We start from the raw sequence: 25,159 nt of genomic DNA on the forward strand, positions 1-25,159 counted from the left end.
AATATTTGTTCCTCATATAGATACCTACACAGTAATAAAGTCACCCCTCAATCTTCTCTTTGTTAAGCTAAATAGACTGAGCTCCTTGAGCCTATCTCTAGAAGAAAGAGAGCCTGAGACATAAGGCCTTGTATCAGAGGCCTGGTGTGAGGCTTGAGGCCTGAACTAAAGTAGTGGGCAAAGCTTTGCTGATATAAAGCAAAGTCAGGTTGTGAGCAAGAGGAAGGCCCTGCTCACAGAATGTGACAAGAACAGGGCTGATATTGCAGAAACACACATTCCTAAGTTGTGTTCGTCACAAGAATACACATGCATACACATTCCAGAAGGGTGGTACCAGAACACCTCGATAGCAACCCATCCCAGAAAGAGACTAGGAACATGCTGACCCATCCTAAAGATAGGGTCAGGATGACAGCATGATGGATAGCGATATTTTGATTGAACCAACAGGTACAAGGCAAAGGGTGACACCCAAATACATCAGAGGGTGGTACCCAGATACGTCAGGGGCAATACATAACTTGTTTGTATTGGTGTATAAATCAATATCTCAGAGGGAGTGTTTTTGTCTGGCCTTGGGGGGATGGGCGGAATGGAAAGTCCCGCCGTTCACTGATCTGGTCCATTGTAATGGGCATACATGTGCTAGTGGTCCCATAGAGTCTGTGGGATTCTAGGACTGTGCCTTGTTGACAATAAACCTGGCTGGGTGCCTTAGCTAAAAACCAAGTCTGTGGATTTATTGGCAGTTCAAATGAAGTCTGCTGTCTCCGCTATCTGCGCAGAGCTGGGACAGCAAGCTGAAAGAACACACACACGCAGTCCAACATCTGTCAACAGCAAGCTTTCTAAACTTTTCGTCATTCTCGTGGCTCTCCTCTGAACCCTCTCCAGTTTATCAACATCTGTTTGGAATTGTGGACACCAGACTAGCTAACTGAAAACTGGGTTGTTGTTTTTCTTGAAACTTAAAGGAAAAAAAAGTCTGGTCTTTTATCTCTGTATAACGTGACAGGGTTTGCAGTAACAATTAGCATCCCTTTATCCAGTGGTCTAGCCAGCTACCTAACATAGGTGTTTATAACATGCTGATCTCCCAGATGTGCAGAGCAAATCAGGATTAACAACTCATTCAGTCCCTCTTCACAGCAGCCAAGAATCTTTGGATTACTCTAAAGGGGCAGGTTATATAATTTTGAGGAGGTACAGCATTGCTACCAACAATAGGAAGACACTAGAAAGTGCCCCCCAGGCTAAGGTTACTTTCTCTTGGAACCGTATTTTGCCCCCAGAAGAAAACATTTCACATAAGAAGCTTGTGCTGCCTTATGCTTCAAGAGAGTCACGTACCTGTGGAGACCGAGTCACCTGTGCTGATAAGGGAGGTGTACACGTTGCTGCCCGGAGCCTGTCTGGAACATTGTGCACATGGTGCCATAGTGTCTCGGCCCTTGGAGGTTACAATAGTGTAGAACAGCTTTAATTTCTGCAAACGGATATGATTTTCAAAAGCCCCTAAGTGATTTAGGAGCCTAAGTCCCATTTACAGAGAGCCTAACGAAAGTTAGACTCTTAAGTACCTATGCCACTTTTGAAAATGGGACATAGGTGCTTTTGAAAAACATACCCAAGGTCATGATCCTTTCTATGAAGGCTGTGGCGGGGATGTGCTGTACCAGTGCATCTTCTGTCCAGCTGACCCTTTTCCTGCTAATGCCACCTACACCTTGTCCATGCAGGTTGCCTGCAGAGTCCACTAGAAGGAAGGCAACATCTGCTTTGCACTCCCACATCATCACTCCCTTTATGCCCCTGGAGACCCTGCACCTGGATTTACACGGGCTGAAGCTGCCACGCTCTGGGTTGACCCAAAGCTTTTAAGAAAAATAGTAAAATATTGAGAGGGAGGAAGCAGGTTTTACATCAGAGCAGGTGGCAACATGGTGAACGTTCATAATGAACTGAACCAAAACCCAGTTGTATTTTTTATCTAACAAGCGGGCGGCTGGTGTGTTAAAAGGAAGAACTAGAGGCATTTCTGAGAGAAAGTAAAAGGTAGTAAGACACCAAAGGGAAGGAAACAAAGACGTTCTTTAGCATCCATGGTGATCGAGCTGGGCATAACTACTACTTCCAACATCAGGACGGACAGAGTTAACAATAGACACCAATCCCACATTGGTGCTATGCCACCAAATGAAACCAGGCTGCAGCTGTTCTAACACTGCTTCCTCAGTAACCTTTCCTGAGAAAGGAAGGTTAGAGACCAAAGATTAAGTGACAAGGTTGTCGCTATCTCTAGAGACTTTCTTCCTGAGCAGGGGTTCATTATCAGTTGGCTGACTTTGTACCCTCTTGGTGGAGACATTAACAATACCTAGTCAATAACAGACCTAGAGGTTTTCTCCAGTTATGACAATGGTGGGGATCTAGCTGACAAGTGGTGGGGCAAAGCTCTCCAAGTGCACCTAAAACCTCAGTGACTGAAACAGAATGAAATCCAGACTGTGAAATGGTGTTTGTTGCCTTCTGCATTCTCAGTGTTGGCCAAGTACCCCTTTCCAGCTGCACCCCCATATTCATCAAAAGAACCAAATACTGTTGGAAGAGTTCGTTTGTTCCAAGAACCAGCCCACACACCCAACTCTCTCCCTTCCAGAGGCTGCTCATCCAAACTGAACCTGCACATCAAACTTTGAGGTTTGCCCATTGGTAGAGTATGTAGGAAGGATGATCCAGTGGGTAGGACACTAGCCTAGAACTTGGAAAACCTTCGTTCATGTCCCTTCTCTGCCACTGACTACCTGTGTGACCTGGGACAAGTCACTTGGCCTCTTGGTGCCTTAGTTCCCTATCTGTGAAGTGGGGATAATTGCCTTGCTTTTCAGGGGTGTGGTGAGAATATATACATTTAAGATTGTGAGGTGCTCTGAGATGTACTGAAGAAAAGTGATAGATAAGAGCTAGGATTTATCATGATGAAATACATGAAGTCCTGCATTCAAGTGAGGGCAAAGCTGATTCTCTAGAGCAGGGGTTCTCAAACTGGGGGTCGGGAGCTGTCAACCTCCACCCCAAACCCCGCTTTGCCTCCAGCATTTATAATGGTGTTAAATATATTAAAAAAGTGTTTTTAATTTGAAAGGGGGGTCACACTCAGAGACTTGCTATGTGAAAGGAAAGGAGTCACCAGTAAAAAAAAGTTTGAGAGCCCCTATCTAGAGCAGTGCCATTTATTCCCCATAAATGTTGCTTTCTGTGGGTGGTATTTCTGTGAATGTCAGTGATAGTGGCATGTGTGTACAGCTAGTCGCAGTTACCGGGTCAGAGAAGGGGTTCACATCTCTATAAGGGAGAAAATTCTACTAGTGCATCATCCTTTTGCCTGCAGTCACTCTCCCTGATTGAATGTGGCCTCCAGTACCTTTAGTTGCTACAGCCAAGGAAATATTTCTATTCTCCTTTTTAAAGAGTGGCTAAGCAGAGGGTGTTACAGAGGAGAAAGGAAGCTCTCGTGACCCAGGTTTGCTTTTGACTCAGTCATAGAGATTTGCTTTGAAGTGTTATTGCCTTTCTTCTATTCCATGGCATTCGCTCTGTGATGTTAGCGCCTGTAACCTCTGCTCAGTGCATTCCAAAGGGAATTCCTCAACTGCTTGTGCAGGGCTAGAAATGCCGCCACTCAGTATGCAGAATTCCAACACGGCGCCACTGAGTTATGTTTAAACCATATTCCAAAGTTTACCTTAGTTCCTTGAAGGGGTCTGCCCTGACACTGGGAGTTTCTATAGATTTAGGGAACACTGTGCCTTCTGCTCCTGAAATAACAAAACAGAACACAAGTTGTAGATGTTACAAACTGTAAGCAGGGGAGTGACTCTCAAATCATACTTGGCACAATTTACAGGTTATCTGACCCCCCTGCATGCCCCCGCTCCATCCTCACAAGTAACTGGGTTCAGAATGCTGAGCTGAATTTTCAAAACTGGCTGCCTCGTTTGCACCCAGAACCTGGATGCACTCTGCACAATGCAATCGCTTTTGTTCTGAGGATGGAAAAGATTCAGACAGCCATTTTAGAAAATTTGATCCCTCATTGTGCATAAATGTCTCTAGTACAGATGCACACTTCATTAGCTAATACAGATGCATAACATGAAATTATTTATATTTTCTTGCTGCGATGGACTTAAAGGAGAGAACAAAATCCCAGGTTAATACAGCCACCTCAAAAGGTTCGCAGTGACTTGCATGCTGAATAGGGAGGTGGTGCTGTCCAGTGAATAAACTACAGGACAAGAAGGCAGGAGACCTGGGATCTAGTTCTGCCACTGATTTTGTTGTGTGACCTTACACAAGTCACTTGATCTCTCTTTGTTTCACATTTCCCATCTGTACAAAGGGGATGATAAAGGTTTACTTACCTTTTTCCGATCTCCAGATGCCAAGTACCAACTATGATTCATAAATTTATAAATATTAAGGCCAGAAGGGACCCTTACGATAAATTAACATGACCTCCTGTATAATATAGACCATATAATTCCATCCAGTAATCTCTGCATCAAGTCGATATTTTGTGGTTGAACTATAGAATATCTTTTAGGAAGACAGAATCTTGATTTAAGTACTTAATGTTGGAGAAATATCTTCACTGTTAAAAATTTGCACTTTATTTCAAGTCTGCATTTATCTAGCTTCAATTTCCATGTTATGTCTTTGTTTGCTAGATTAAAGAGCCCTCTACTATCAGAAATCTTCTCCCTTTGTAGGTACTTATAGAGTGGGATCAAGTCACCTCTTAATCTTCTCTTTGGTAAGCTAAATAGATTGAGTTTACTAAATCTTTCACTGAGGTCAGTTTACCAGACCTCAAATCATTCATGCTCTTTTCTGAGCCCTCTCGTTTCCAACATCCAGAACTAGACACAGATTTCAGTAATGGTGTCACCAATGCTTTATAGAGATAATACCATCTCCCTTCTTCTACTCAATATTCCCCTGCTTATACATCCAAGAATCACATTGTCCCATTTACCCCTAGCATCATATATATGTGCAGCTGGTTATCAGTCATGATCTTTAAGGCCCTGATTTTTAAAGGTATTTAGGCATTGTGGAATTTTAAAAAGCGATGTACACACTTACAAGCCAAAATCCACAGGTGCCTAAATCCCTTAGGAAAATGAGATTTAGGCTCTTAAATCAGTTAGGTGTTGGAAGGCCGAGCAGTGCAATGCCTAAATACCTTTAAAAAATCTGGGCCTAAGTCCTTTTCAGAGTCTCTGCTTTCCAATATACAATCCCCTATCCTGTAAGTGTGACCTACATTCTTTGTTTCTAGATGTATGACCTTGTATTTGACTGTATTAACACACATGTTCAAACGAATTCAGCTTAGCAAGAAATCCAGAGAACTTTGCATAACTATCCTGTATACCTTATCACTATTCATCACCAGTTTTAATGGCATCTTGCAAACTTTACCAGCAGTGATTTCATATTTTCTTCCAGATGAATGATAAAAGATATTTAATAGCATTGTGCCGTGAACAGATCCCTAGGGGCCATGACTAGAAACCAACCCCTTTCCAATTACTTTGTGAGATCTATCAGTTAACTGGTTTTTAATTAATTCAATATGTGCTACATACTTACTTACTATTCCTATGTGCACTTCATAAGCGAGCAGTAGGAAATTCTTTGTATGTATATATTTTTTGAGATGAAAAAGAAAAGTAAGGTTACCTACCTCATAGTAACTGGAGCTGTTCAAAATATGTGGCCCTATGGGTATTCACTGTGGGTGTGCACATGCTCTGCATGCCTGGGACTGGAAATTCTTCAATAGCAGTATCCACTGGTCCATGCCTACATGTCCTTGTGCTGTGAACCGAAGGCATAAAGAACCCTGACAGTTTGTGAAGGAGGGGCTCCCGTTATCTTACAGCAGAGGAGGATGCAGTTGGAAATCCATTTGAGAGTCTTTTGGAAGATATTGTCTCTCCTTTTACTCTCTTGGTTATAGAGACGAAGAGCCGTGGAGAATTCATAAAGGGCCTGGACCTATCTAGGTAGAAGGGCAGAGCTCTGTGTACATCTACGGAGTGAAGTTTCCTGCCCTCTCTATTCCTGTTAGATTTGGGGTAAAATACAGGTAGGTGACCCATCTGGTTCAAGTGAAAGTCAGAGGGAATCTTGGGGATAAATTTAGGATGCATTCCCGTTGTGAAAGATATAAGGCAGATCTGTTATAAGTGCCCTTACCCTTCTGTCTGAGCTGATATCTGTGAGGAAGTCTACCTTCACTGATAAGTACAACAGGGAGCAGGAGGCTAAGGGTTCAAATGGCGGGTTCATGAGTTCAGAAAGTACCAGATTCAGGTTCCAAGTTGGCGTAGGTCTTGATACTGGTGGGAATGTTCTGACAATGCCTTTTAAGAATTTGACTGCCGCAGGATGGTTGAAAATTGAACAGCTCTCTCCCGGAGGATGAAAAGCATTGATAGCTGCTAAATGAACCCGTAGTGAACTGATGGACAGGCCCACTGACTTCAAGAGGAGGAAATAGTCCAGGATAACAATTTCAGACTTCTCCCAGAGGCAAATGATGCTTATGGCATCACACTTTTTTGAAGTGGGTTGCCTGCTATTGAGAAAGAAAGACCAGACCTCCTCTGAGCAAGCTCTGTCTGTTGCCCATCCAAAAACCAAGCTGTCAGATGGAGAGATGCCGGGCTGGGATGGTTGGTTCTGCCTCTGTTCTGTGACAGAAAGTCTGGAAACATCTGTAGGTGAATTAATGGTCAGGACACCATATGGCAGCTTGCTTTTCTTCCCCTTGTGTTAAGGAGATCTGGTTCTATTGCTCCTCGTTGGCTTATGGAGTTCACCTCCTGTTCGAAAAGTGTCTTGTGAGAGGGATGGGGAGGGGGGGTTTGTAGAAGAGATGGACAGGAATTCGATTGTACAGCCAATTGAGATGTTGACTAGGGCCAATTTTCTGCAGCTAAGTGCTGCCACAGCAGAAGAAAATGGGCCGGGAGGCCACCAAAGGAAGTGGGGGAGACTGGTTGTGAAAGGACAGGTTGACATTTCTCTTTCATCCTGTCAAAATGACTTCGTGATAGATGGCTGGGTCAGGAGAGGGGATGGTGGTGGAGTGATGTGTCTGCCATGCTGTAGCCTCTGGTGCTTCCTGGGCGGCTCATACGGCTTCTGGTGGTAGGACACCTGTGGGGCTGGCTGGGATCTTTGCTGTGGCAACTTAGAATATTTTCTGCAAGGTGCCGAGGTGGTGCAAGAGTCTTTGAGTGAGTGAGTGAAGTGATTCACTGGCTCATTCACTGAAAAGGTTGTTATCCTTGAAGGATCATGTACTGTGGCCTGAACCTCCTGGGGAACCCCGATGTCTGCAGCTAAGAAGCCCACCTCATAACCAAAACAAACTCCAAGTTAGTAAAGTCAGATTTTGATGAGTGCCTGGTCGTTCACAATACTGAACAGCTGGTTGGCTGAAGAAAAGCTCTTTCTGTCAAAGAGATCAAGCCTCCTTGTCCAAAGGAATGGACTGTGGTGGGTGTAATCTGTTCTGCTCCGTGTCTGCTTGGACAACCAGAGAGTTCAGGTTTGCGTATGAGAACAAATATTCCATGCCCTTAGAGGGAACAAAATACTTATTTTCAGCCCTCTTTGGGAAAGTAGCACAGGTGGATGGTGCCAAATGTCCTTAGCAGGATCCGAAATGGCCTCATTGAGAGGGAGACATCAACAGAAGAGTGTTCAGGAGTTTGTGTGTAGAATCCGAAACCTCTTCCAGTGGAATCTGGAGGGTTTCAGCAATCTTCCGCGTAAGATCTTGGTACTGTCTGTCATCATCCTGAGTGGGAAAGGGTTAGTGCCTCCCCTTCCTCTGAAGATGAAGACACCATTGGCAGATCTGGAAGTACCGGCTGCTCTGTTTGCTCTGGTTCCTTCACCTGCCCTGGGGGGCAGCTGGAAGTGTTCCACTGGACGTAATCTCTGATGAGATCGGTGCCCCATGGGGTCAAAGTCTGGGGCTTGATAGTTAGAGCCCTGCGTGGATACAAAATTTGTATCCACATCCGATCCACAATCTGCAAGCATAGTGCGCAGATATAAAATGGATATCCACAGATTTTCCAGGCTCTATTGATAGTAAGGGTCCTAAGAAGTCTAGTATGGCTAGTGAGTGGGACCACAGGGATGGACCTAGGAGGGTACCATTGATCCCTGGATGTCAGGAATGGGTCGCAGTGATGTAGGGGACTCTGGGAGGCTCTGGAAGTCCTATTCAGGATGATGCCTTGTGTATGGAATGTAGGGACCAGAACCAGCGGTAGAAGCTCCTGTTTTTCCTCAGAGTAAGATTCGCCCAACTTAAAGGACAGAGCTGTTGGTACCATTCTTGTCTCATGGCAGCTTCGACTGAGGCGTACTCTGGCAAGAAGCACCCCGATAGTGTGAAAGAGTCAACCGCTCTGCTAGTGGTCAGGACTGGTGAGTGACGGGAGGGTGGGTGGGTGGAGCGGTAATATCTCTCACTAGCACTGGGTCCGATAGGAAGAGAGACTCCAGATCTGTGTAAATTGCCAAGTTCTTCAGAAGGGCGTACTGAGGTCTGGCAGCAGGAGAACTGATAAGACTCTTTGCTAAGGGAATTATCGGTGTGGTTTTTGGTAGAGTGAGGTACTGTACCACCAGTGCAAAGGGGAAGTGCTCTTTATTGTCCTTACACACCTTTGTGGGTGGTTTCAGAGCACTTGATGCTCCTGGTACCATCGGTGCCTGCCTGTGTCCCCCATGAGCTCCAGGGTGCACCAACTTTGGGGCAGGAGGGAAGGGGGGAAGGCACTCTGTTCTTCAAGAACTTGTGAGATTATTTGTCTTCTTATGAGGGTGTTTCTCTCTACTCTCTTCTTACTTCCTCTTAGTTGAGTCCTGGGGCCAGCTGGAGGATTCTGTAAGTGTTGTAGGAGCATTGGCTGGAGGTTCCGGTTGACCTGTTAATGAGTGGGAGGGCCATGCATAGCTCCAGCAGATGTATGCAGAGTCTGAACTCTGGGGCGTGAGTATTCTGAATGCTAGAGCAATAAAAGGCAGGTGGGAGCATTCTCTGCTAACTAGATATAAATCTACTAATTATCTAAAAGAGTAGTATGATAATAAAAACTATTTGCAATAGTCTCAAGTTAAAGACCGAGCAACCTAGAAGGCTACAGACCCAGGAGTGGTCTGTCCCAGTGGTAGAAAGGATCTGAAGAGGCAGCCAGTCACAGCACCAGGAGGCAAGACGGCATAGGTGGGGACCAACGGACGCTGCTGCTGAAGAAGTGTATGTGCCCTCTCAGTGAATACTATAGGGACCAGCACGCAAAGAAAAACCTCAAGGTTATCATCCCCTGCTTTCTCCCCAGAAAAAAACAACATGATGCTCCTTGCATTGAAACCAGCTTATAGTGGAAAAATTCCACTGGCTTCAATAGAGTTACATTTGGTTTACACCAGTGTATCCCACTCACTATGTTAAGGAAAAGTGAGAATTAAAACAAGTTTTCTAATATTAACACTACAAAACCAGACTCCTGCTTTTTAAAACACTGTAAACTCAGAGATGATAAAGAGTAGTCTAAAGTTTGAAGCACTGAGAATTAAAATTGATCTTTATTGCTACAAGCTGTCAAAAGTATCTGTAACTTGCGAACCTTGAAGGTTAATATTATCTGATTTGTCCTCTCCAAACTGTTTCCAAATAATGTAAGTTTCAGTTTATCCTACACAATGGTACAAGTTATTAACCTTGCAATGAAACTTAGCAAAAACAGAAGCCTGCACATAACTGAATAATAAAATGAAGATTTTTGGGGTGGGGAGAGTGAGTGGGTACATTTGGGGGCTTGACAGTGGTGCACATAAATATTCTTAGTTATTTTCCACTTGTATTATTGTGTTTATGCTCACACTGTGACTGTTGTTTACAGTTATAATTTTCATTAGTTTGGGGCTTTTTTTAACAATAAGTAAACTACACTAGTCAAAGTCATGAAGACCTGTCAATGGCCAGTGATGACTTGGGCCTGGCTGCTAAATTGTGGACTTTTATAATGGCCTGGAGTTTACCAGGAATTTGTTATTTAATTTGGGAGGGGGAAGCAGTTTCTGAAAAACAACCAGTGAAGTTTCTAATCCAAGGAGATTTTGGAAAGGCTCAAACTAAGAATATCTATTATACTTGAGCCAGACGTCCTTTCAGAAAATCAGCCATCTCCTTGTCTTCCTTCTCTGATATTCACTGCTGAGATACCTTAAGACCCACTTTTCCTCAACAGTGATACAGACACTTATACAGTGGGAACTGGAATGAGCAAATCAACCCACATCACACAGGCCACTGGCCAGGTCTCACACCGTTACAAATTGGGGTTAATTCCTGACCTGAGCGAGTTGGGAATAGATGACTTACAGTAAAGGTGGAAAATCCTGTATCTCATAACCAGTCCTATGAGACATGCACTCTCCCTAGAACTCTGGCAGTGCCTGCTACTCTAGACTGGGCCATAGACAGGCTATGCTGGAAAGTGAGTACCTTGTGAATAGAGATGGCCCAGAACAGTTGGGCAAAATGTGGGTAGTATTCAGAAGTTTATGCCCAGCCACAACCAGTTTGTTTCCCTTTGCTTCTGTTCCTTAACAATCTCAGTTATGGTTACAAATTGAAAAGAAAACAACAACAACAACAAAAAACCAAAACACTTACTGCACATACTTCTATTCCATACATTTTGTGTCTTCTGTGGCAGAGCTCTGACCTTGTCCCCGTGGGTCCTGCGCTTCTAGGTGGTTTATGCTAGCCTCAGGCTTGGTCTACACTACCCCCCTAATTCGAACTAAGGTACGCAACTTCAGCTACGTGAATAACGTAGCTGAAGTTCGAAGTACCTTAGTTCGAATTAGTTCGAACTTACCTTGGTCCACACTCGGCAGGCAGGCTCCCCCGTCGACTCCGCGGTACTCCTCTCGGCGAGCTGGAGTACCGCAGTCGACGGCGAGCACTTCCGGGTTCGACTTATCACGTCCAGACTAGACGCGATAAGTCGAACCCAGAAGTTCGATTTCCAGCCGTCGAACTAGCGGGTAAGTGTAGCCAAGGCCTTAGTGGCTCACTGTGACCCTCCATGTAGCCCTTCTCTCTCTAGGGCCAGGGTTACAGTCTACTGAGCCCTTTTCATCATAAGCCAGCAAGGAGGTTGGTGAGGGAACTCCCACCATCTCTGTTGTCCCTAGGGGCTTACTTCAGAACAGTTTAGCCTCCTGTCGTGACAGGGGCCTGTCTTCCCCTCCCAGGAGGGGTTTCTGTATTGGCAGGTTGGGGGAACCTAGGCCCGCCCTCTATCTTGGGTTCCGGCCCAGGGACCCTAATGGTAGCAACTGTTGGCAGTCGACTTTTCACTGCCAGAGTTGCTACATTTCCCTGGGCCACTTCCCCACAGCTCTCCTGCTTCTCTCTTCTTCACCGTTACCTTAGGGCTCCCTTACCGATGGCTTGAAGGTGTCTTCATTACTCAGCCCTTCAGCCGCACTTCCTCTCCTCTGGCTCCCTGGCTCTCCTCAGCCTGACTTGAGTGAGCCCTTTTATAGTATCAAAAGGGCCTTAATTAGAGTCAGATGTTCACATTACCTTAATGACCTCACCTGATTCTTTGCAGGTTAATTAGAGTCAGGTGTTCTCATTAGCCTGGAGCAGCCCCTGCTCTGGTCAGTCAGGGAACAGAAAACTGCTAATCCAGTGGCCAGTATATGTGCCTTCTACTACACCTCTACCCCGATATAACGCTGTCCTCGGGAGCCAAAAAATCTTACCGCGTTATAGGTGAAACCGCGTTATATCGAACTTGCTTTGATCCACCAGAGTGCGCAGCCCCGTCCCCCCGGAGCACTGCTTTACCGCATTATATCCGGCCACTTTATATCAGGGTAGAGGTGTACTTTGTTATACCCAACTGGCCTGGGTCTATCACACTTCCTATTGTGAGAGTATCATTCTCCATTACTCCCTCCTAATATCCTACTAACACTCCAACTTTCGATACATTAAACCACAAGGACTCCTCCTTGTTTTTGCTGATGCATTTAATCAGACTAGGATTCCTGTAAAACTCTGGCCTGTTAGCGACTTTGGAATTCTGTTGCTAGAATTCAATAACATCAGCTTTGCAAACCTCTCAGTTCTTGTTTTCATTTTGCGTAAGTTGAGGAAAGCAGATTTTTGGCAAATGTGACAAATGTACAATCTGAAAAATTTCACATGCATCCATCACCTCTCTCCCCAGTTAGAGATGTCTGTCTCCCTCCACTTTTACTGAACATAAAGCAAAAGCAAAGTTAAGTGAAATTTACTACTAAATTGTTTTTGTCTCCTGGCTGATGTTATTAAAACAGTTTATATCCACTGTGAAAGATTTATAATATCAAATGCTGTTTCATTTTAAAGTACTGGAAGTATTTTTTTACTTTATAAGACTATTTAACATAGCACATCCTCATTTGTCTACAAACAGCCAGATACAGTTAAGAAGACAAAAATCATATAATTTGTATCCGCACATACTGTACGTCCCTAGATAATAAATTATTGTATTATTATTATTTCAGAAAGACTTCTATTAAAATGCATGCCTACCAATTCTCTCTTTCGACACTGTGTAATTTACCAGCGATAAATGTTCATAAACAGTTTGAGTGAAAAATCTATAAACCCATTTCAGCTTTATTTTAAATTCCATTTAATATCCCTCAAAAATGATTTCATCAATGTGTTTCCATTAGCTGGTTCTCTGTCCAATAACTTAATTCCACACAATCAATCAGCTGCTTATACAGCATGTGACAGGATCTATCTAAAGTGTTTTGAATGACCGTGAAGATCCACTCGAGAGTTGTTTTTTTCTCTGAACTGGCATAAGTTGGTGGGTAAAACCTGGCAAAATATTTTGCATGTGTTGAGCTACTGCATTAGCAAGAAGCAAGACTTTTATGTTAAGGGAATGATTGCTATTCAACTTCGGCTATTTGTTCTTTCATTTGAGACTGTATTCTATGGGGTGATTGACTTTATTCCCATTCTGTATCAAGGGCCGACTTCCTGATACCAGCTCTGTTGGCTAACTTGTGACATCTGCTGCTGCACTGGTTTTCTCTCTACCCTTCACTCCACCACAGGCAAAAAAAGCTGGGGTGAGAATAATCTCAACAACACACTTTCAAGAGGCAGCTGCTTGAGTTTAAATCGGGCTTCCAGATTCCGTCAATCCCATTCGAGAATTGAGTGCCACTGTCAGTTTCTATTGTTTCTGAATAGCTTCATCTGTTGCAGGTGGAATCAAAGAGAGGGCCCTTTATCCCACCGCTGGAGGTAGGCTGCGAACCCAGAAGTTGCTCTTACACTTCAGAAGCAGAAGCCGCAAACGACCCAACATGTTGAGGCTCTGGCAGTTGACCTGCCCCCGTGACATGAATCCTGGCTCCTGCACACAATGGGGCTGCTTCTTTGTTGCTCAGCACCATGCTGTGTGACATCTTATATGGTATCCTCGTAGACTATAAAAGAAGGCTCTATCCCAGATCCTTCATTTCAGAGTTGGCCGTTGGCACCTTTATCAGGTGAGCGTCAATGCTTATGCATTTCTTCCTCCATAAAAAAAATGGTGAAACCAGATTTCCACCTTTAGTAATTTGCATATGCAGAGATGGACAATCGAAGATGTTGCACTGGTAGGCAACCGATGGGTTATTCTGCTGACAATCAGCTCATCAGCAGACAGGAAATGATTTTCAAAACTGAATGACTGAAGTTGGACCCCTACATCTACACTTGGGCCTATACACACTAGCACTTACATCGGTGAAACTTATGTTGCTCAGTGGTTTGAAAAAGGCACCCCCCTAAGTGACATAAGTTACACCGACCTAAGTGCCAGTGTGGACAGTGCTATGTCAATGGGAGAGCATCTGCTGCTGACATAGCTACTGCCTCTCACAGGTGGATTCATCATGCCGATGGGAGAGCTCTCTCCCGCCAGCATAGACCATCTGCAGTAGCAGTGCTGCAGCTGCACCGCTTTGGTGATTCTAGTGTAGACTAGCCCTTAGACATCTTAAAAAGTAGCCTAGTTTTGAAAAGCCAGTGGGAGCAGCTAGGTGCTCAGCACTTTTGAAGATGAGACCAATTATTTGCAGTGAGGCTAAATACAGAGTTAAGAGCCTAGCTTTAGGCCAGTTTTCATAGAATCATAGAATATCAGGGTTGGAAGGGACCTCAGGAGGTATCTAGTCCAACCCCCTGCTCAAAGCAGGACCAATTCCCAACTAAATCATCCCAGCCAGGGCTTTGTCAAGCCTGACCTTAAAAACCTCTAAGGAAGGAGATTCCACCACCTTCCTAGGTAACCCATTCCAGTGCTTCACCACCCTCCTAGTGAAAAAGTTTTTCCTAATATCCAACCTAAACCTTCCCCACTGCAACTTGAGACCATTACTCCTTGTTCTGTCATCTGGTACCACTCAGAACAGTCTAGATCCATCCTCTTTGGAACCTACTTTCAGATAGTTGAAAGCACCTATCAAATCCCCCCTCATTCTTCTCTTCTGCAGACTAAACAATCCCAGTTCCCTCAGCCTCTCCTCATAAGTCATGTGCTCCAGCCTCCTCATCATTTTTTTGCCCTCCACTGGACTCTTTCCAATTTTTCCACATCCTTCTTGTAGTGTGGGGCCCAAAACTGGACACAGTACTTCAGATGAGACCTCACCAATGTCGAATAGAGGGGAACGATCACATCCCTCGATCTGCTGGCAATGCCCCTACTTATACAGTCCAAAATGCCGTTAGCCTTCTTGACAACAAGGGCACACTGCTGACTCATATCCAGCTTCTCGTCCACTGTAACCCCTAGGTCCTTTTCTGCAGAACTGCCGCCTAGCCATTCGGTCCCTAGTCTGTAACAGTGAATGGGATTCTTCCGTCCTAAGTACAGGACTCTGCACTTGTCCTTGTTGAACCTCATCAGGTTTCTTTTGGCCCAATCCTCTAATTTGTCTAGGCCCCTCTGTATTCTATCCCTACCCTTCAGTGTATCTACCACTCCTCCCAGTTTAGTGTCATCTGCAAACCAACTGAGAGTGCAGTCCACGCCATCCTCCAGATCATTAATGAAGATATTGAACAAAACCGTCCAGGATCAACCCTTGGGGCACTCCACTTGAAACCGGCTGCCAACTAGACATGGAGCCATTGATCACTACCCGTTGGGCCTGCCGATCTAGCCAGCTTTCTATCCACCTTACAGTCCATTCATCCAGCCCATACTTCTTTAACTTGCCGGCAAGAATACTGTGGGAGAAAATCTTGGCCATGAGAATTCAAAGTTATGACTACAATTCAATTGGTAGGGGCAAACTGCACGTGTACAAAGAGAAACAAGGTCACAGCCCAGATAAAAATAACCAGGGTGCATTTCCAAGTTATTTTCCACCCTTTTCTTTTTCGTGGTCAACATTTCTTTCTTGTTCCATTTGCTCTTCTATTAATAACCCTAAATCCACGGAGCATTTTTAGTATTGTACATCACTGCTTTACAATAAAATAGGAGTTAAATTGTTCTATGAAGAGATACTTAATTACTTGAAGCTTGTTTGAACTTCTCTTTAAAAAACTCCCTGTAGTTTCATGTAATCTGAAATTATTTTTTTTTCCAGATAGTCAGAGGAAAATGTGCACTGTGGTGATTTCCAATGAGCTTCTGTGGTCACTATTATCGATCAGGGTGCATTCAGCAACTCACTCATTAAAATACCATGTAACTAGGTCCTCCTCTGTGGGTCCCAGCAGGTCAATATGTGAGACTCTTTAGAAAGTTAACGGCAGTGCCAACAGATCCGAGGGGAGTAAATCCAATACAATATAGTCAGTAATGATCTGTGCCTGCTTCTTTTAATTCAGAGCTGCTTTAAAAGCCTTATTCATCCTTAATCTATGTTCTTAAATGGGTTAACACAGTAATAGTGATGGCTCTCTGTGTAATCCCATCAAATCTGAAATCAATAGAAGTTCCATTCTGTGGCTCACCAATATAAAATGGCTAGGTTCAGCCAGGGGAGCGGAAAAAAGTCATAAATCTTCCCTTCTTTCTTTTGCAGACTAGCCGTTGTTTTGCCATAACCAATACTGCTTTAACTCTGCTTTGTTCCCTTTGCTGTGTCACCACCTTTTTAAGACTTATGTAAGAAAATTCTTAGTACAGTTGACAATTGCATTTATTTTTAATAAAAACATAAAATGAAATATTTTGAAAGGCCCCAAAATCATTAAACAAGCCAAAATTCAGGATGATTACCTTGGTACCAAACAATGATTATCTGTATTAATTCTCTTTAAAGGGAAAAATGCCATAAATCTCATGGGCCTGATTATACAGAATTCTTTTACAAATCAGACAAACCAATTTTTTTATATCTGGCACCAATAAAACAGATAGTGCAAATGAAATAATGAAATTTACATATCAGTAAGTTATACCAGACTGCCCTTTCTATGGGAAAGTCTCTCGGGCCCATGGATTTTGTTTTAACATACTGGTTTAAGGTAGCTGTTTTCTTGCTGTTGTCAGCTCCAGCCTTAGGGGTGAAGGACAAAGATGGCCAGCCACTGAGGGACAAAAACATTGAATATATTTCTTACTACTTCTGTTCAAACTACTTAGGCCCAGATCCTAAAGTCCTTAGCCATGGCCAGATTGTACCTCCATGGGAAAACCTATGGGAAGGAGAGAAAGGGGAGATCGCTGTGAGCCATTCCAGCCATTGTATTGGAAGGCAGGATTTGCTTCCTCACCACTTTCCCAGTCACAAAGCCAATGATGCCCTGAGGTCCCCATTGATGTCAGGGTATTAGTAGCAGGAGGCCAGGGGATCTGTGCTCTCAGCAGGCCCACGCAGTGCACTGTCTCAGGACTTCTGCAGCCCCTAGAGCACACCATTAAAGGAGGATCCTCCCTGCAGAAAGGGGTGTCAATGATATGAAAGCTGGCCTGACTATATTACCTTTGTGCTGTGAGCTCCACTGGGTACCGGGGAGAGGATGTACCTTCTTCCTGCGGCCCAACCCCTCCTGTGAAGGGTCCCTGTAGCATCAAGGAACGCTGTTGCAAAAGTGGCTGAGGGTCCTCTCCATGCATGAATCTCACGGCATGACTGGGCCCTCAGTTTGTATTCAGTGCTTACTCAGGCAAAATTTCTGAGTGTCACTCGGAGTTTGTCTGAGCAAACGTCAAGACTTCAGGATTTGGTCCTTAATCTATCTTTACAGGCGCATGGCACATATGGAGGAGTTAAATTTTAGCACATCTAGGTACTGTTTGAGTAAGGCTAGCTGAGTAATGGAACATCCAAGGATCTCAACTTTGTTGACTTTGCAAGTGAGGGAACGGGGAGGCCAGTTACCTAGTTTACCCCTTTAAGAAACACAGTGAGATACTGAAAGGCTTGAAAACATGTGAACATGGACCATTAACATTGTGTGGTGTGTATTTGTTCAGTTTCAACAGCCTTGCTGTATAGTTAGAAGCCTCCTATGAACCATAAGAGGAACAATGGAACTGAAAAGAACAGTTGTAACAAAACTGAGAGAAGACTTCAACTTATCCTGACCTCAGGTTATTTCCAGCTTGAGTAGACTTGGGCTCCTTCAACAACTTCTCTGCTGTTCAACAATAGCAATGTTGTCACTGAGTTCTTTTGAGGCTATTTTGGTGTTCTTGTCTAAAGTGTCAATGTCAGAGAGAAACTAAGGAGTGTGCCTACATAGTAGGAATATTCAGTGCAAATTTTATCAAGGAGAATGTTCTTCTGTCTTGGAACAGATTATGTTATAAAGGATAAGGGGAACTAAAGGAATGTAATATGCATCTGCAAATGCTTTTAATCTTGATTTCAGTGTTTGGTAAATGTACAGTAAATTTCTTTATTAATCCCTATGACCTTTAATCAATATTAATCTAAGGCTGGTTGAACCTTTTATTTATTTGAACACAGTTAAGGTAACATATTTCAGCCTGGACAGTAAACCTGTATATGTATTACCTAAACATTTCCCTTTTTGTCTGGAATGTAGTACAATGTGAAAGCAAATACAAGAGAAACGTTAGCATTCTCCCCTCGGACAACTCCCTGATAAAATGCACTGAAAATAGTCTCCTGTGACTTAATATATATACTCAAAGCAGATGAAGAAGTTGAAAAGTATTTCTTCAAGAACAAAAAGACAGCTTACGCTATTCATCACTGATCATTTGAATTTCCTGCCTAATAAAACTAGATACAGTCTGAGTTTGGAAAACAAAAAACTAGTTTCTTTCAATGTGTCGTCTCTTACTGATTCCAGGTTTATTGATTTTTCACACCTGACTTTTGCTTTGATACAAATGTCTTCAAGGATTTATGATGTTGAGAATATTAAAGCATTTATTCAATAATTTTAAATGAATGGACCTGAGCAGAGAGTATACATAATTTTTAGTTGATTGAAACATTGTAGTTAAATCGATGTATACAGAAAGATGTATTTTCCTTGTCATTAATAAACTTTACAAACTCTACTTGATTCCTGTGAACCGCTTCCTACCACTTCTTCTTCAACCCTAGTGCTCACAAGTTTAGCTGATTTTCATGTGAAAATGTGGAAAGCTGAAAGCTCTCCCATTCAAGTCAATGGAAGCTTTGCCATTGATTTCAATGAGCATAGGATCGAGCCCCCAGAGATTGGCAAAGGGAACATAGAAATAGTCTTTATAATGAACAACACAGTAGATATTATGGGCCAGATCTGCAGCTGATGTAAGTGAACTATGATAATTTACACCACTTGGGGATGTGGCCCATTTTATCTATGAAAGAGCATAGCAATATTTGGTTTGCTAGTTCCTAACTTGTGTCAGCTTATCTATCATAGAATCATAGAATATCAGGGTTGGAAGGGACCTCAGGAGGTCATGTAGTCCAACCCCCTGCTCAAAGCAGGACCAATCCCAACTAAATCATCCCAGCCAGGGCTTTGTCAAGCCTGACCTTAAAAACCTCTAAGGATGGAGATTCCACCGCCTCCCTAGGTAACGCATTCCAGTGCTTCACCACCCTCCTAGTGAAAAAGCTTTTCCTAATATCCAACCTAGACCTCCCCCACTGCAACTTGAGACCGTTGCTCCTTGTTCTGTCATCTGCCACCACTGAGAACAGCCAAGCTCCATCCTCTTTGGAACCCCCCTTCAGGTAGTTGAAGGCTGCTATCAAATCCCCCCTTAACAAGCAGGTGCTTGGGGCAGCCAAGGGAGAGGGGCGGCACCTACGGCAGTTCGGGGGCGGCAGGTCCCTCACTCCCTCTAGGAGCGAAGGACCTGCCGCTGAACTGCTGCCGCCAATTGTAGCTTTTTTTTTCCCAATTGCTGCCGCCGATTGCGGCTTTTTTTTTTTTTTTTGCTTGGGGAGGCAGAAATGCTGGAGCCGGCCCTGCAAGTGATTCAAGTAACTAGATTGTTTCTACACAATAGTGGAAGCAGAAAAGAGACACTAAAATATACATAGCATTACCGCCTATGGTGTCCAGGGACATTCACTAAACGTATCACTACAAGAAGTCTTAAGTCACAAAAGCACTTTCTGTCACACCAAGGACCGAGACACTGAGCTGCTGTATTTCAGTGTTACAGTGTGACAGGAGTCAGCCACTATATCTTTAATACCTATACGATAGGTGGATGTCCACTTGGGAATAATGGCACATCTGCAGAACACAAGCTTGAGAAGTTGTGTTGTGTGAATTTGCATGTGTAGGGAGGGAAGAAGTAGGCTGTGGTAACATTGAAAGAAAAAGGACCTAGAACTACTGTTCCCGTCTGGTAGCTATGCCCTGACATTCCGGCATCTGAAGTTCTGACTGTTCCCTGTTGGATATAACCATTCCATTAGCATAAAGGACATTGACTGCCCTATTTTGTCTGAGACACATTTGTCAGAAAGCTAATAACAGAAAAGGTATTCAGGACAGGAACCACTGTGTCTTTCATACGTTCTCTAAAACACCATCTATGTTTATATCATTATGCTTATTACTGTAATTTGTGCTGCAGATCGGTATGTGAAAATATTTGGGAAGGGATAGAGGGAAAGATGAAAACCTTCAGCATATCCTATTCTTGGCTTTGCCTTAGTCTAAAATTTTCAGACAGCCATGTCTTTTGTTGCTTTGAGTTTATGCTGATCAATTAAGCAGCTATTTAGCAGGGGAAAGCACCCTGCTTTCAAAGGGTGGCTGAATTGTTGGGTCATGGATCTAGAGCAAAACCCATTGGAGCGGGCATTCAGATTTGTCCCTTAACCCCCTCTGGGCATTTAAATTTGTTCCTTCACCACCTCTTCCATCTACAGATGGCGTTTCTCCCAGGTGTCTTACATCTGCCTACCATTCTAGTGGGAGACCCAGACTATTCTACCAGTACCATGAATAGGACAATGTGTAATTTTGCCCTAATTGCAAATTAGGTCTGTCATATCCTTACTCACATGACTACCCCATCTGGACCAGAAGTCAACGGAGAGACGCCATAGATGTCAACTGGGTTTGGATCCGGCTCTGTATGAGTAGTCTCACTGAAGCCAATAGGAGGACTTGCATGAATAGGGAATACGCTTGTGTATACATGTTGCAGGATCTGGCTCTTTCTTTGTGCTCTAGCCTCCACATTTGCCATTTTCAAACGCTCTGAAACATCCCGTCATTGGGCTTGTTGATGGAGGCTGGATAGTCCCTAAATGGCAGTACGAGGATGTAAGTTCCAAAAAAAGGAATTCCGACTTGTGAGAGTGGAGAAGGATGTACAATGCGGGAGAATTCTCTTACTCAAGTCTGCGTTAGCTGTTTTTAAATGCATGAACAAAATGCCAACGCTAACAAAAAAACCAAAACATAACACCCCTCCCCCCCAACAAACAGCTAGAAGGATGTGACGGTGAGGAAGAAACCTCATTTCCTCCCTCAGCTCCACTGCAATTCATAGCCAAACAGTGCAAATGGATCACCTTTTCTCATGCCTTTAGTTACTGGCGGACTGGATATTGATTTCTCATCGCATCCCTTTTTGCTTTGTTAAATGTGATTTTTTTTGCACCCTAGTGTAGCGGGCTGGTACCCCGCTCCTGCCCTGAAGGGATTAAAACAGCCCTGGGGGAATGTTGTGGCTGAGAGCTGCAAAGCTGGACTGATTGAGGAAGCAGCCACAGCTGGGCCATCCTCCAATCAGGCCCAGCTGGCCTGTATAAAAAGGCTGTGAGCCAGGAGCCCAAACAGTCTCTCTCTGCGTTCAGGGAGAGAAGGGCCTGGTTGCAGGGAGCTAGACATAGGGTATCTGTAGTGCAGCAGGGCTGGGGAAAGGCTGACGAGCTGGGGAGCTCCAGCCTGGAAAGCCCCAGGCTGCGGCCTAGTAGGAGGCCAAGGGGTACTGGGGGTTGCAGAGGGCAGCCCAGGGCTAGGCCAACGCAGCAGGTCCAAACCCAACCTTGCCTATAATGAGTGGCCTATACTGCAGTCTGCCCCAGGGAGCGGGGGCTAGTTGATGACTAGCAGTGGCCTACTGCTGAGGTGAGGTAGGGATAGTGGGTGGGGGTTCCCCAGGGAGGGGAGACCCTAGTACTGAGGAGTGTACTGCCAGGGGGTAGCACCCCAGATACAAGGGCACCGGGGTCCAGGAGGGACACGGGGGCCAGAGGACAGGCGGATCACCGGCCTGCAGGGGGCGCTCCAGAACGCTGGAAGAGCTAATTCCTGAGACGACCAGCAGGAGGCGCCGCAGGGGTGAGTCCGCTCCTCTACACCTAGTGATGCAAAGAAAACACATTAGAGCTTTGATAAGGCTCCAGTCACACATCTTTGTCTGATGAACAAAGCAAATGAATACTATTTCCAGCCGTAGTGCTGCCAAGGCTAAAATCTGTTATGTACATGTGTCATAATGTTTCATCAGTACCCTAATTTTTCTCTTTGTCCATTCTTCATCGCACGGATGGCAGAATGTGGCTCTCACTCCAAGGTTACATTATTAGTACTACTTAATGTCCTGAAGTCAGAACTGGGCAGAAACTGAGAATGAGTGTTGCAGGCTCACAGCTGCCTCCTAAAGAAGTGGCCTTCCACCATCTACAGCACAGTGCCTTGTTTTAATCGGACACAACCATCTTTTAGAGCTAGCTACTGGAACTGCGGCCAGGATGCTTATGCCCAAATAAATCTGTTAGTCTTTAAGGTGCAACCAGACTCCTTGTTGTTTTTTTAGGAATACACACGCACAGTCCTCTCTATTTCAGCACTGGGAGTCAAGATTGCTATTTGTCCACACACACAGCATTTCCGTGGACATAATGGTGAGAGCACATGGTCCATTTCATTTGGACTGTACCAGACTTGAAGCTTTGCCTCCAAAGGTGGGAAACTAGTGCTACTGCTCAGAGTGCCATGCAGACTCTGGCCAAAAGCCATTGTGAACGCACAATTACCACGGCAACGTTTAAGCAGAGGTCTTGACCCGAACATTTTAGATAGAAACAAACAGCCCTCAGAGAAGTGTATATGATAAAAAATGACTATAACTCATAAGATTCTCCATCTCATTTTCCATCTCCAGCTGAAAGGTCCTGAGTTTACCATTTACCGTTGCTATAAAAGTAACTGACAAGCAAATAACTTTGTGGCTAGTATTCATAAAAACTCAGCTGTACTATTATACTCATTCTGCTGTACAAATCTCAGCTAGCCCAATATGTAAAGGATATGCCAAGAATTTACTAAAAGTGCAACGTTAAAAGAATCAGGAAGCTTACTGGTTCCCTATCAGGCTTGGACAGAACAGTAGCACCTCTTTTGTTCCTCCCAGATCACGGCAACACAAGACCTATTGAAAATGTTTGAGGATGCAAAGCTGTTGAGACAGCTGGGATGGTTTACACAGAGATATTAGTTCATCACATTCATATTAAATCATGTCCTCTTCCTGACCAAACTGAAAAGTGATGAGGGCAATGCAAATTCCTTTTTCATCCTCTCTTGGGTAGTGGCAGTCCAATATTTGTGAGCACAAGGTTGCAAATCCAAAACAGATTAAACCAAAAACAAACCTTTGGTTTCAAGTGATAGTTCTGCGAGGCCATTATGCAGAGAGTTCTTTAACCATAGGCATGCCAGGTTATGTTGCTTCCCATTTGTATTGCTTATTAACTAAAACCTTTACGGTGTTAATACATTTCTCCTGTAAATAACGAAGTACAAATGTGCTTTTGGAACAAGTGACTACAGACCTATTAATAAATTAGCAATTACATTTCAGCACCTGAGTTACTAGACACATTAGTGAAATCAAACCAGGAGGAAAAACTGCTCCTAAGAACTATGATCCCAAAATAGAGAATGGTCCAGAAAGCAAGTATGGTTAGCAACACCCCTAAATTCTGTATACTGATGCTGCACTTCATGGTCCACATGGAATTTACCATGGGCCCCCCACTTCGGGCCACAGAAGGATGTGAGAACAGTAGAACCATTGCAGTTTTGCTACACAGACATGGCTAGGGGAGAGGAGACAATGAAAGGGGACAGCTCAGCTCCAAGGGGGCTCTGACTTTCTGGTGTGTAGGGATGTACTGTGGGCAGACTGAGAGTTGGGTCAAACTCCCCTGCAGAAGAGCTACTGCAGTCATGAGCCTGGGAGGCTGAAGGGGCTGGATTCCATCCTACCATAACCTTTAGCTGGGCTGTGCCATGGGGAGAGGGTTTGACCCAGTGTTTAGAAGTAATAGCAATAGTAACTATTTATATTATGGTAGTCACATTTGGGACTCCATTGACCAGGGGACAATCTCTGCCCTGGAACTCGTATGTTTTATACAATAGGGGCCTTATGCAAAGCCTACTGAAATCAAAGGAAACTCTTAGATGCCTTATTAGTGATCTTTGTCATACCACAAGAACCACCAAATGTGGCACATGTGAACAGTGACTACGTCCCACTGCACCTCAACCCGACTCCCACACATCTATATTGGCACTTCCTCTACAATTCAAAACCAGAGACCAAAATGGCCAGTATACTGCATAAGCACGCTCCGTATTTTCTCGTTTTAAGATAGTCTCAATTCGGCTGGATTTCCAGCAATAGTCAGTAAAAGAAAAACATCAATTCACTTTCCAGCATAAATATTAATCACCGGAGTTTGTTGGCAAGCTTTCCTGAAAACAAACTTTGAAATCTAACGTCCAAAAAGATGTCAGGGCCTTTGGGAGAACTGATTCTAGCATGTCATCTGATGTTGTTTTAAAAGGCTAAATTAAGCATCTGACCACAGTTTAATTTCTGTAAAAACTCACACTAATTTAAATTGCTTTAGATTTAATTAAAAATGCTTTTGTATAGAGATAATAATGTAACTCTGGTAATTAGTATCAAGTGGCATCTAAAGGGCATATTTAAAAACTAATCTGGAGAATAAATAGAGCTAATTAACACTTAGAATAATGCTTTATGATTATCCTTTGTTTATAAATGCTATAATGTTCAATGTGTTGCAAAACGAAATTGGTAATTAATGTATATCAAAGTTATTTTTCAATCTTCTTTTATTGAAGCATCTCTCAGATACAACATTTTTTAGATTATCATAATTTGTTTTAGAGTAGCAGCCGTGTTAGTCTGTATCCTCAAAAAGAACAGGAGTGTGTGGCACCTTAGAGACTAACAAATTTATTAGAGCATAAGCTTTCGTGGGCTACAACCCACTTCTTCGGATGCATATATATATATATATGTTGTAGCCCACGAAAGCTTATGCTCTAATAAATTTGTTAGTCTCTAAGGTGCCACAAGTACTCCTGTTCTTTTGATAATTTGTTTTATTTCAGAGGGGAAAAAGGGGGATGTGAGAGAGGGGAACTGGTTACAGCACAACATGTGAATTTAGTTAGGGCTAGCTTGTTTCTCCTTCCACTGTTCAGAGTGTGAGAGTTTATGAGCCCTTGGGAGATTGTGTCTTTTTGGCACATGCC

The 25,159-nt window shown here is 43.7% G+C and overlaps 1 protein-coding gene across 8 annotated transcripts in view; it reads right to left on the reverse strand.

The window, feature by feature from the left end:
• Positions 1 to 25,159, reverse strand: part of SGCD (sarcoglycan delta) — a 501,599-nt gene that overhangs the window by 47,929 nt on the left and 428,511 nt on the right. For all 8 annotated transcript variants that reach the window (XM_034778041.1, XM_034778046.1, XM_034778040.1 and 5 more), the window contains one exon: positions 3,749 to 3,821. In XM_034778041.1, coding sequence (XP_034633932.1) covers positions 3,749 to 3,821 — 73 coding nt within the window. The remainder of the gene's footprint in view (positions 1 to 3,748; positions 3,822 to 25,159) is intronic.

This window comes from Trachemys scripta, chromosome 8, assembly GCF_013100865.1.
Source record: "Trachemys scripta elegans isolate TJP31775 chromosome 8, CAS_Tse_1.0, whole genome shotgun sequence".
NCBI classification, from domain to species: Eukaryota; Metazoa; Chordata; order Testudines; family Emydidae; genus Trachemys; species Trachemys scripta.